Here is a 13,056-nt window from a genome sequence, read left to right on the forward strand (position 1 = left end):
TAGCTTGTCTGGGGGTGAATAGGCAGCAATCAACCGTAGAGGGCCTGCTGGTGTCTGGATCTGTATGCCAGTTGCTTCAATGCTCCCCACTGGTGGTAGTACAATCTCGTGGTGCTTCACTTTTGTGCTGACAATGACTACTGTTCCTCCGCCCTTGGCTCCATTGGGGCGATCTGTGCGGTACACCCAGTGGTTTGCTAGGTTAAGCTTCTGGCTTCCTTGGAAATGAGTCTCAGAGATAAGCGCAACACTCACATCCTTAGTTTCCATCAGGTGTAGGAGTTCATCTGTTTTCTTCTGAATGCTGTTAGCATTCCACATCACGAAGAGAGAGTTTCTTTTAGTTTTTGCTGCCATGGGAGTTGCTTTCTTCACCTGGGAAAAGTCTGGCGATGATATTCGCCACCATTGCCACCACAGGGTGGATGTCCAAGTCTGCGACTACTTTTGCAACCTTCACAATGAGTTCCTGCCAGTTGATGGTTGAGCCCATTCCACAGGATGGTCCCGGTGTGGTTGTTGGAGGTGGGCTGGCTTGCTTAGGTGCCGTGACGTCCGCGTATGTCCTTCCATCCACGTGTGCATCACTACTGCTGTCGTTTGTATTGGGGGTTGGGATCCTGTGTGCCAATATAGGTCTGCGGTTGTAGGACTTACTTTGATGCTGGTCTGTTGCTGATGATTGTTGGGAGGACCTTTGTGGTTGTGGGGGTGGCTTGCGTTGTTCTACCTTCTTTGCATTCTGTAGGTAGGGACAGCCGCTATAGCTCGCTGGGTGGGGTCCTGCGCAGTTGGCACACTTTGCTGGTTCGGTTTCCCGGTTCCTTGTGCATTGGTTAGAGGTGTGTTCGCATCCACAGCGTACACACTTTGGCTTCTGTTGGCAGAAAGCAGAAGTGTGCCCCAAGCGTTGGCAGTTGTAGCACATGACTGGTCCTCGTTTCCCTCTAGGTGCTTCTGTGGTTATGATGCAGCTGCAGAGCCGTGTGACTGCTGAGAGGTCTGCTGGCTTCCCATTCTGGCTTGGGTACAGGGTTACAACAAAGAGGGGAAATTTCTTGTTCTTGTCAGCTGGAGAGGCAATCTGTGCGACATTTTTGACTGGGAGACCAAGATCAGCTAAGTCCCCTGCGATGTGCTCAAGTGATGCATTTTCTGGGAGCCCCCGTATTACAAATCGCTGAGCTTTTGCCGTGGTTATTGAAAAGGTATGGTACTCCATTTTCTGTTCTGTAAGTATGGTGGTCACACTCCTGTAGTCATCTGGGGTGGTGAGCATAATCTTTGCGTGGTCTTGCCTGGGCTTGATTGTGTAGGCGGAGTTGCAATGTTCATCCAGTAGTTCCACATGAATGGATAATATTGGCCAGACCTATGTCAAGGGAGCCATTCGGCCAGAGGTTAAAATCACCCAGAATTAATACTCTCCGGTGAGTAGCCGTCATATTGCAGCTAGCAAGTCAAGTGTTTTCAAGCTGAGTGTCCCTAGAGAGATGGCAACACAGCAACAGCATTTGAGGAGCAAGGCTACTGTAAACAAGCACGGTAGGCTTTCACTTTTGTCCAGAAATAAAAACGAGAAAGGTGCAGAGAACACCGAACAAAACACGGCTTCCCCGCTAAATGGATGCAAAAAAAACAAGCTCTCTGCATTGCTGGTGCGGGGGAGCGAGAGCGCATTCCTTCGAAGTCTGATGGGGGGGGGGGGGGAGAGGCTTGGGAGCGGATTCCTTTGAAGTCTGATGCCGAGGCTCAGACAAATGGTGGTGTGCGAGCGGCTTCCTTTGAAGTCTGATCCCGAGGCCGATGGTGTTTGATGTGCACGCGCCTGCCTCAAACGCCTGCCTCACATGAACTGTACGCGATCCGCAGCTAGGTAGACTTTCGGACTGCTTACTATAATCTCGCCTATTCAATCCCTAACGGAGCTGAATAGTGGAGACCTAAAAATGACTCGGGAGAATGTATTCCCACCATTGACTACTATTGAAGGAGAGGTAGTTTCAGGCAGGAGACAGCCAAAATAAATCAATTTTTGGCTCAAACAATAGGGAGTCTCCCGCCTGAATTGGGTTTATTTGCATGTATGCTTAGAAACTTGGGTCCCGTTTGCTCTGTGAAGGTACTAAATTGAAAGCATGAACCGTCTTATGAGCTATATGCGCCTTGGTGAACTTTGAGTATTTATGTTTAAACCTAATACCATTAAAAAAGAGATTTCTACAATTATTTATAAAAAAAATAAACAACACGAACAGACTCTTTAGGTGCATAGCTAGGAAGTGGGCGTAAGGCAGCGGAGCATAAAGCCAAAACAATGCAATAATGGAACCAAATAAAGTAAAATAATTTTTGAGACAGCCTTTACGGTGTGCGAGGCTTTTAAAACACCCAACGTCCCGGTTTCAATCACTCTCTTTCCTCTCTAGCCCTCCTCCCTCTGTCTTTCATTGGCCTTTTAAGTGACGCAGAGCGTTCTGATTAGTTAAGAGTACATTTCGCGTCAGGGATCGTCTCTTCTTTACCTCATGCGTAACCCTGCTCTGATTGGAGAAGCGGCTAGCCAAAGAACGCCCTCATAAAGGAAGCGCAAGACAAAGGCCTCAGAAAGTCGCATTCTGATTGGGGTTAGGGCTGTCCTTCTCATCTGACTGACGGTGCAAGGCAACGTTCAATTGGCAATTTGTGTGTAAAAGGGTGTGGCTAGGGATGGGCGACGGCTCGGCTGGGAAGGGCCGTGTGTGATCTCGTAGGCGAGGTCGAGAGATGGTCTGGGTGAGGAGGACAGAGCGGCCTGTGTGGCCGGTGGGGAATGTGTGATTAGGTACGAAGTGCCTGAAACATAAAGTGACTCCGCGCCAGAGAAGCGCGCCCAGTTTCGAACCATTAACCCTCGTCGCTTGCAGCAATGGAAGAGACAGTCTACGGTAAGAAGGCGTCCATAGGGCTGGGTTCGGTGGGGGAGGGGGGCTGTCTGCTGTCGCTCCATTATTCCAGGTCGCTGTAGGGGGAGGGATTCCCCTTACATTATGTGGTCTGTTGTTGCTAAGTGACCTGGATTAGCACAAGCTGAGGTTTAGAAGGCATGCTTCGGGCCGGGGTGGGGCCTCAGAAGCCTATGTGGGTTTACTGTAGCCTGTGTGCAGTTACAGGAATATAGTGCACGGTGATCGCTTATACATGCATATAATTTTGCTTGGACTGAGGTCCTTTCCATTTCAAAATATATAATTGACGTTGAATGCAAGCAGCTGTGTTCTGCAACAAGCTGCGGAGACAGCAGAAACGCATCCGTCCATCTGCTCAATTCCAGGGCTAGGAGATCGGGGGGGGGGGGGGGGCAGTTAAAGGGATATAACCGACTGCTGAGAATGCAAACCAGTAACTCTTGGTTGAGTTTGGGAGATGCAGTATAGAGGTGGCCGTTAAAGATGACGTTAGATGTTCTCCAATTTGAAATGGTTATCTCTTCGTACAGAAGTGATTACGCGATGGCTTGAGTGAGGGTTCCTGAACTTGGACGTTACTTTATTTCATATATCACATGTTTACATGTTGGAATATAGTATGTGGGCACATGTAAAACTCCCATTGTCCTCGTACAAGCCTTTCGAATGGGTTCTTCCCCTGCTGCGATGTTAAGGGGAATATATCAGACAGACGAAGATTTTGCAACTTAGTAATAAAACTGAGCGCTGTTATAATTCTCTGGTTGTCATGTGCCTAATATGTTGTTTATTGTAATCTTGCTCAGTGCCCGCAAGTCCTGCGCTGTAGGTGGAAGAGCGATAGCCAGTCTGTGTTTTATAAAGATGCTCGAGCCTCTGTTTACTGTGTGGAGCACTGAGCCTGTGACAGACGGCCTCACTCCGTTGAAGTTGCTTGTTTAACGTTGAACGTTGTGAAGGCAGCCTTTGTTTTGCTGTAGATGCCTTTGCTCCGGTGCTTCGCTGTGGATAAAACCTCGTGCTGTTACTACACGGAGAGTGCTTTGCTGGAGAGTGCGGACTGTCTCACAGCCTAAGTTTTGATGTGACAGTAGACACTGTCTGATGGGCAGCTTGGGTTTCACTATAGAACCAATGCTTGTCTATAGAGTAGCCTGGGATTCACTATTGAAGTCTGTGTATCTAATGGGCTTCCTTGGTATTGCTGTAAGATGCTGTTAACTTGTGTTATGTTCGTAGAACGCCGAGTGATGACAGTTTGGAATGGACTATTCCGATGGGGAGGTTGGTCAAGACTGATTTGCATATGACTGGGTTTAAACTGTACTGTAATGGCATGAGGAGCAAAGACACGACGGATTTAGGCCCAGATCTCTGTATTGGGGTGAATGTTTGACAGTGTTAAGCATTCTGTCCATCAATTGTTCTTTTTGCAATTATAACTGTAGAGGTGTCTGAATGTATGTGTATTGATTTGCTTAGTCACAGAATGTGTGTTCAACCAATCAGTGAATTCTGAAAAGCCTTTGATATTCCATTCTAATATGACATTGTGCATGTGAAAGTTGACTTACCATTTGGCCCCTATTATAGCTCTCCTCACGAAATCTTGCTCCAGACATGTTCTTTGGCTATTGTAAAGCTTCGATGTTTTATATGAATTATACACTTTTCTGTTATGAACTCTATGATCGATCTCTCTATTTGTATATGCATGTAATGCTTGACAAAAAGCTCTAATATCCCGATTGCTCAGGTTCACACTGAGCAAAACTATAAATTAATTGTCAAGCAGCTAGGACTCCACTGTAGATTGCTGAATGTCTGATGGGAAGCCTAGGCTTAACTACATAAGGTCCCTTGTTCCTTCTGCTTTCTGGGTGGAACTGAAGAGACATTCATAATGGGAGAACAAGTTATAGACCGAGGAAAGGTGAGGTTCAGAAGTAGAATTTGTTATAGGTGAAGGGGGTCGCCCTCTGCACATAACCCGACTATGGTGCAGAGTTTTAACATGTTGAGTGAGAAAGGGTTCAAGTTCAGAGGAGGAAAACCACATTACGTTCCATCGGCATAGACTGAGCAAGGAATGTCTAAAGTAGGCGACAAAGTGTACTGTTCGTGCTGGAATTTCAGGATATCCTTAGGATGAATTTATCAACATTTAATTATAATAGAGTTCATTTTCATTGCGCTTATCTTGAAAATATGGCATATATTGGAATAATGCTGGACACCTGTGGTCAAGGTGAACATTGATGTTGGAGGTATGGAATTCTTACGATGTACTGTTTGGGGCTAAGGACAGCACCTTTTGATGTTTTTTGTCCACTGGACAATTGGGCCTCCATTTCCCTGAAGCATAAACCCTTTTGCTCTCGGTTTACTGTACCACAGTATGTATTTGTGAAAAGGAATTGACTACTCAGTAATGATTTGTATCCATTTGCATAAGTTTTTTAAGTATGCACATATTTTGATTCAGCGAAGCTTTTTATTAGGGTGAGTGCACAATGGAAATGGTTTGAGTTCAGCCTGCATTTCTAACAGTAGTTTCAGCATGGAAACATGGTTGCAAAATGTAAGAATTTGAGGCTTCTAATTATGATCTCCGATTGTATGTGGATAATTGCAGAAGTCTAACAGCAAGACTGGTGATTGTTTGCTTTCAAAATGTAATGTGTAGCTTGAAAAAAAGGTTGTGCCAAACTACTATGCAATGTTAACCATTTCTCCGAGGCATCATTTAGTAAAAACATCTTATATACACGTAAATATTTAAAATAATAATGAACAGAGAGTCAGTATAAAACTAATATGGACAATATGAAAAAATGTTCTTGAATTGATGTAGTTAAACGACTTTTTATTTATGCATGACAAAATATGCTTGCTCATATTTTGCTAAAATCTGATGAGCGATTACAAATTTACTTTCATCAGCCTCCCTCCCCGTAAAAGTTTTACTGTTGAATTTTTCAGGAGTACATTTTGCAGTATTGGGCGTTTTGGGGAGTTCTGACAACTTTTGGGCCCAGTGCCACTGCACCTGCTGCACCATTTAAATTATGACCCGGTTGCCTGCAAAATAAGTGCACTTGCGACTCACTGCTTAGTAGTCAAATATAGCAATATTTGCTGTTTTAGTGAAGTTATGCCAACTTTTGGCCCCAGTGCCACTGCACCTGCTGCACCATTTAAATCACGTCCCGTTCATATGCAAGATAACTGCAATTGTGACTGCCTGTTTAGTAGTAAAATAAGGTGTTTAGAGGAGTTCCGACAACTTTTTAGCCCGGTGTCACTGCACCTGCTGCTCCATTCAAACAAGCATTGGAAATGCAATAGGTCTCGCATTAGAAAAGTTGGAGTTATTGGTATTGTAAATGACATATGTTATTTATTTGTTGGTTTTTAAAATTGCTAAATTGATGGCTTTGTCATTTACAATGCCAATAGTTATAACTTTTGCGAATGTGACACCTATAGCATTTGGAATGCAACATATTTTGTATTTACGTGACTTAGATGGCAGCTCTTGTCGTTAGGCCACATCTCTAGAGAGCAGGAGAGTGCAGCAGGGGAGAGAAGCACAGCAATGCAATAGGTCTTGCATTAGGAAAGTTTGAGCTATTGGTATTGTAAAGGACACATTTTTTATTTATGTGCTTGTTTTGAAAATAGCGAATTAATAGCTTTGTTATTTACAATGCCAATAGTTTTATCTTTTGCAAATGTGACACCTATTGTAACACAATATGTGTTGTGAGGGTGAGGGGTTGAGGGTGAGGTGTTGAGGGTGAGTGAGGGTGAGGTGTTGAGGGTGAGTGAGGCTGAGTGAGGGTGAGGGGTTGAGGGGGAGGGGTCGAGGGTGAGGGGTTGAGGGTGAGGGAGGGTGAGGGGTTGAGGGTGAGGGAGGATGAGGGGTTGAGGGTGAGGGAGGATGAGGGGTTGAGGGTGAGTGAGGGTGAGGGGTTGAGGGTGAGGGTGAGTGAGGGTGAGGGGTTGAGAGTGGGTGAGGTGTTGAGGGTGGGTGAGGGTGAGGCTGAGGGGTTGAGGGTGAGTGAGGGTGAGTGAGGGGTTGAGGGTGAGGGGTTGAGGGTGAGGGGTTGAGGGTGAGTGAGGGTGAGTGAGGGTGAGGGTGGGTGAGGGTGAGTGAGGGTGAGTGAGGTTGAGGGTGAGTGAGGGTGAGGGGTTGAGGGTGAGTGAGGGTGAGGGATTGAGGGTGAGGGGTTGAGGGTGAGTGAGGGTGAATGAGGGTGAGGTGTTGAGGGGATGAGGGTGAGTGAGGATGAGGGTGAGTGAGGATGAGGGTGAGTGAGGATGAGGGTGAGTGAGGATGAGGGTGAGTGAGGATGAGGGTGAGTGAGGATGAGGGTGAGTGAGGATGAGGGTGAGTGGGGTTGAGGGTGAGTGAGGGGTTGAGGGTGAGTGAGGGGTTGAGGGTGGGTGAGGTTGAGTGAGGGCGAGTGAGGGCGAGTGAGGGCGAGGGGTTGAGGGCGAGTGAGGGTGAGGGGTTGAGGGTGAGGGGTTGAGGGTGAGGGGTTGAGGGTGAGGGGTTGAGGGTGAGGGGTTGAGGGTGAGGGGTTGAGGGTGAGGGGTTGAGGGTGAGGGGTTGAGGGTGAGGGGTTGAGGGTGAGGGATTGAGGGTGAGTGAGGGTGAGGGTGTGTGAGGGTGAGTGAGGGTGAGGGTGAGTGAGGGTGAGGTGTTGAGGGTGAGTGAGGGTGAGGGTGAGTGAGGATGAGGGAGGATGAGGGTGAGTGAGGATGAGGGTGAGTGAGGATGAGGGTGAGTGAGGATGAGGGTGAGTGAGGATGAGGGTGAGTGAGGATGAGGGTGAGTGAGGATGAGGGTGAGTGAGGATGAGGGGTTGAGGGTGGGTGAGGGTGAGTGAGGGTGGGTGAGGGTGAGTGAATGTGAGTGAGGGTGAATGTGAGTGAGGGTGAGGATGAGGGGTTGAGGGTGAGGGGTTGAGGGTGAGGGAGTGAGGGTGAGGGAGTGAGGGTGAGGGGTTGAGGGTGAGTGAGGGTGAGGGTGAGGGGTTGAGGGTGAGTGAGGATGAGGGTGAGTGAGGATGAGGGGTTGAGGGTGGGTGAGGTTGAGTGAGGTTGAGTGAGGGTGAGTGAGGGTGAGGGTGAGTGAGGGTGAGTGTGAGTGAGGGTGAGTGTGAGTGAGGATGAGGGGTTGAGGGTGAGGGGTTGAGGGTGAGTGAGGGTGAGGGGTTGAGGGTGGGTGAGGGTGAGTTAGGGTGAGGGGTTGAGGGTGGGTGAGGTGTTGAGGGTGAGTGAGGGTGAGTTAGAGTGAGGGTGAGTGAGGGGTTGAGGGTGAAGTGTTGAGGGTGAGTGAGGGTGAGGCATTGAGGGTGAGGTAGTGAGGGTGAGGGTGAGTGAGGGCGAGTGAGGGCGAGTGAAGGTGAGTGAAGGTGTGGGTGAGGGGTTGAGGGTGAGTGAGGGGGTTGAGGGTGAGTGAGGGTGAGGGGTTGAGGGTGAGTGAGGGTGAGGGTGAGTGAGGGTGAGGAGTGAGGGTGAGGGTGAGTGAGGGTGAGTGAGGGTGAGGGGTTGAGGGTGGGTGAGGTTGAGTGAGGGTGAGTGAGTAAGGGTGAGTGAGTGAGGGTGAGTGAGTGAGGGCGTGTGAGGGTGAGTGAGGGTGAGTGAGTGAGGGCGTGTGAGGGTGAGAGGGTGAGTGATGGTGTGGGTGAGGGGTTGAGGGTGAGGTATTGAGGGTGAGGGGTTGAGGTTGGGTGAGGGGTTGAGGGATTGAGGGTGAGTTAGGGTGATGGGTTGAGGGTGGGTGAGGGTGAGTGAGGGTGAGGTGTTGAGGGTGAGTGAGGGTGAGGTGTTGAGGGTGAGTTAGAGTGAGGGTGAGTTAGAGTGAGGGTGAGTGAGGGGTTGAGGGTGAGGTGTTGAGGGTGAGTGAGGGTGAGGCAGTGAGGGTGAGGTGTTGAGGGTGAGTGAGGGTGAGGGGTTGAGGGTGAGTGAGGGTGAGGGTGAGTGAGGGTGAGGTATTGAGGGTGAGGGGTTGAGGGGTTGAGGGTGAGTGAGGGTGAGGGGTTGAGGGTGAGTGAGGCTGAGGGGTTGAGTGAGGGTGAGGGGTTGAGGGTGAGTGAGGGTGAGGGGTTGAGGGTGAGTGAGGGTGAGGATGAGGGGTTTAGGGTGAGTGAGGTTGAGGGCGAGTGAGGGCGAGTGAGGGCGAGTGAGGGCGAGTGATGGTGTGGGTGAGGGGTTGAGGGTGAGTGAGGGTGAGGGGGTTGAGGGTGACTGAGGGTGAGGGGTTGAGGGTGAGGGATTGAGGGTGAGGGGTTGAGGGTGAGGGGTTGAGGGTGAGTGAGGGGTTGAGGGTGAGTGAGGGTGAGGGGTTGAGGGTGAGTGAGGGGTTGAGGGTGAGTGAGGGTGAGGGTGAGTGAGGGTGAGTGAGGGTGAGTGATGGTGTGGGTGAGGGGTTGAGGGTGAGGGGTTGAGGGTGAGTGAGGATGAGGGGTTGAGGGTGGGTGAGGGTGAGTGAGGGTGAGGGTGAGTGAGGGTGAGTGAGGGTGAGTGATGGTGTGGGTGAGGGGTTGAGGGTGAGGGGTTGAGGGTGAGTGAGGCTGAGGGGTTGAGTGAGGGTGAGGGTGAGTGAGGGTGAGGTATTGAGGGTGAGGGGTTGAGGTTGAGTGAGGGTGAGGGGTTGAGGGTGAGGGGTTGAGGGAGGGTGAGGGTGAGTGAGGATGAGGGGTTGAGGGTGAGTGAGGTTGAGGGTGAGTGAGGTTGAGGGTGAGTGAGGGTGAGGGTGAGTGAGGGGTTGAGGGTGAGTGAGGGGTTGAGGGAGGGTGAGGGGTTGAGGGTGAGGGGTTGAGGGTGAGTGAGGGGTTGAGGGTGAGTGAGGGGTTGAGGGTGAGTGAGGGGTTGAGGGAGGGTGAGGGGTTGAGGGTGAGGGGGTGAGGGTGAGTGAGGGGGTGAGGGTGAGTGAGGGGTTGAGGGTGAGGGGTTGAGGGTGAGGGGTTGAGGGTGAGGGGTTGAGGGTGAGGGGTTGAGGGTGAGGGGTTGAGGGTGAGGGTGAGGGGTTGAGGGTGAGGGGTTGAGGGTGAGGGTGAGTGAGGGTGAGGGTGAGTGAGGGTGAGGGTGAGAGTGGGTGAGAGTGAGGGGTTGAGGGTGAGTGAGGGTGAGGTGTTGAGGGTGAGTGAGGGTGAGGTGTTGAGGGTGAGGGTGAGGGTGAGTGAGGGTGAGGGGTTGAGGGGCTGAGGGTGAGTGAGGGTGAGGGGTTGAGGGTGAGTGAGGGTGAGGGGTTGAGGGTGATAGAGGATGAGTGAGAGTGAGGGTGAGTGAGGGGTTGAGGGTGAGGGGTTGAGGGTGAGTGAGGGGTTGAGGGTGAGTGAGGGTGAGTGAGGATGAGGGGTTGAGGGTGGGTGAGGGTGAGTGAGGTTGAGGGTGAGTGAGGGCGAGTGAGGGTGAGTGATGGTGTGGGTGAGGGGTTGAGGGTGAGTGAGGGTGAGGGGTTGAGGGTGAGTGAGGCTGAGGGGTTGAGGTTGAGTGAGGGGGTTGAGGGTGAGTGAGGGTGAGGGGTTGAGGGTGAGTGAGGGTGAGGAGTGAGGGTGAGTGAAGGTGTGGGTGAGGGGTTGAGGGTGAGTGAGGGGGTTGAGGGTGAGTGAGGGTGAGGGGTTGAGGGTGAGTGAGGGTGAGGGTGAGTGAGGGTGAGGGTGAGTGAGGGTGAGGGTGAGTGAGGGTGAGGGTGAGTGAGGGTGAGGGGTTGAGGGTGGGTGAGGTTGAGTGAGGTTGAGTGAGGGTGAGTGAGGGTGAGTGAGTGAGGGTGAGTGAGTGAGGGTGAGTGAGTGAGGGCGTGTGAGGGTGAGTGAGTGAGGGTGAGTGAGTGAGGGCGTGTGAGGGTGAGTGAGGGTGAGTGATGGTGTGGGTGAGGGGTTGAGGGTGAGGTATTGAGGGTGAGGGGTTGAGGTTGGGTGAGGGGTTGAGGGATTGAGGGGGAGTTAGGGTGATGGGTTGAGGGTGAGTGAGGGTGAGGTGTTGAGGGTGAGTGAGGGTGAGGTGTTGAGGGTGAGTGAGGGTGAGTTAGAGTGAGGGTGAGTGAGGGGTTGAGGGTGAGGTGTTGAGGGTGAGTGAGGGTGAGGCCGTGAGGGTGAGGTGTTGAGGGTGAGTGAGGGTGAGGGGTTGAGGGTGAGTGAGGGTGAGTGTGAGTGAGGGTGAGGTATTGAGGGTGAGGGGTTGAGGGGTTGAGGGTGAGTGAGGGTGAGGGGTTGAGGGTGAGTGAGGCTGAGGGGTTGAGTGAGGGTGAGGGGTTGAGGGTGAGTGAGGGTGAGGGGTTGAGGGTGAGTGAGGGTGAGGATGAGGGGTTTAGGGTGAGTGAGGTTGAGGGCGAGTGAGGGCGAGTGAGGGCGAGTGAGGGTGAGTGATGGTGTGGGTGAGGGGTTGAGGGTGACTGAGGGTGAGGGGTTGAGGGTGACTGAGGGTGAGGGATTGAGGGTGAGGGGTTGAGGGTGAGTGAGGGGTTGAGGGTGAGTGAGGGTGAGGGGTTGAGGGTGAGTGAGGGGTTGAGGGTGAGTGAGGGTGAGTGATGGTGTGGGTGAGGGGTTGAGGGTGAGGGGTTGAGGGTGAGTGAGGCTGAGGGGTTGAGTGAGGGTGAGGGTGAGTGAGGGTGAGGTATTGAGGGTGAGGGGTTGAGGTTGAGTGAGGGTGAGTGAGGGTGAGGGGTTGAGGGTGAGTGAGGGTGAGGGGTTGAGGGAGGGTGAGGGTGAGTGAGGATGAGGGGTTGAGGGTGGGTGAGGGTGGGTGAGGGTGAGTGAGGGGTTGAGGGTGAGTGAGGGGTTGAGGGAGGGTGAGGGGTTGAGGGTGAGGGGTTGAGGGTGAGGGGTTGAGGGTGAGGGGTTGAGGGTGAGGGGTTGAGGGTGAGGGGTTGAGGGTGAGGGGTTGAGGGTGAGTGAGGGTGAGAGTGAGTGAGGGGTTGAGGGTGAGTGAGGGGTTGAGGGAGGGTGAGGGGTTGAGGGTGAGGGGTTGAGGGTGAGGGGTTGAGGGTGAGGGGTTGAGGGTGAGGGGTTGAGGGTGAGGGTGAGGGTGAGGGTGAGTGAGGGTGAGGGTGAGGGGTTGAGGGGCTGAGGGGGAGTGAGGTTGAGGGTGAGTGAGGGTGAGGGGTTGAGGGTGATAGAGGATGAGTGAGAGTGAGGGTGAGTGAGGGGTTGAGGGTGAGGGGTTGAGGGTGAGTGAGGGGTTGAGGGTGAGTGAGGGTGAGTGAGGATGAGGGGTTGAGGGTGGGTGAGGGTGAGTGAGGTTGAGGGTGAGTGAGGGCGAGTGAGGGTGAGTGATGGTGGGGTTGAGGGTGAGTGAGGGTGAGGGGTTGAGGGTGAGTGAGGGGTTGAGGGTGAGTGAGGGTGAGGGGTTGAGGGTGAGTGAGGGTGAGTGAGGATGAGGGGTTGAGGGAGGGTGAGTGAGGGTGAGTGAGGGTGAGGGTGAGTGAGGGTGAGTGTGAGTGAGGGTGAGGGGTTGAGGGTGAGGGGTTGAGGGTGAGTGAGGGTGAGGGGGTGAGGGTGAGTTAGGGTGGGTGAGTGAGGGTGAGGGGTTGAGGGTGAGTGAGAATGAGTGAGAGTGAGGGTGAGTGAGGGGTTGAGGGTGAGTGAGGGTGAGGGGTTGAGGGTGAGGGAGGGTGAGGGAGGGTGGTTGAGGGTGAGTGGTTGAGGGTGAGTGAGGGTGAGGGTGAGTGCGGGTGAGTGAGGGTGAGTGCGGGTGAGGTGTTGAGGGTGAGGGGTTGAGGGTGAGTGAGGGTGAGTGGTTGAGGGTGAGTGAGGGTGAGTGAGGGTATGTATGTATGTATGTATGTTGAGTTTGAGGGTGAGTGAGGGTGAGGGGTTGAGGGTGAGGGGTTGAGGGTGAGTGAGGGTGGGTGAGGGTGAGTGAGGGTGAGGCTTTGAGGGTGAGTGAGGGTGGGTGAGGGGTTGAGGTTGAGTGAGGGTGAGTGAGGGGTTGAGGGTGAGTGAGGGTGAGGTGTTGAGGGTGAGTGAGGGTGAGGTGTTGAGGGTGAGTGAGGGTGAGGGTGAGTGAGGGTGAGTGAGGGTGAGGGGGTGAGGGGTTGAGGGTGAGTCAGGGTGAGGGTGAGTGAGGGTGAGGTGTGAGGGTGAGGGGTTGAGGG

The 13,056-nt window shown here is 52.5% G+C and overlaps 1 protein-coding gene across 1 annotated transcript in view; it reads left to right on the plus strand.

The window, feature by feature from the left end:
• Positions 1-2,677: 2,677 nt before the first annotated feature.
• Positions 2,678-13,056, plus strand: part of CYTH2 (cytohesin 2) — a 299,904-nt gene continuing 289,525 nt past the window's right edge. The window contains exon 1 of the mRNA XM_086930339.1: positions 2,678-2,927. Within this exon, the coding sequence (XP_086786465.1) occupies positions 2,909-2,927 (19 nt within the window). The 5' untranslated portion in view covers positions 2,678-2,908. The remainder of the gene's footprint in view (positions 2,928-13,056) is intronic.

This window comes from Lissotriton vulgaris, chromosome 7 (genome assembly GCF_964263255.1).
Source record: "Lissotriton vulgaris chromosome 7, aLisVul1.2, whole genome shotgun sequence".
In the NCBI taxonomy this organism is placed as follows: Eukaryota; Metazoa; Chordata; class Amphibia; order Caudata; family Salamandridae; genus Lissotriton; species Lissotriton vulgaris.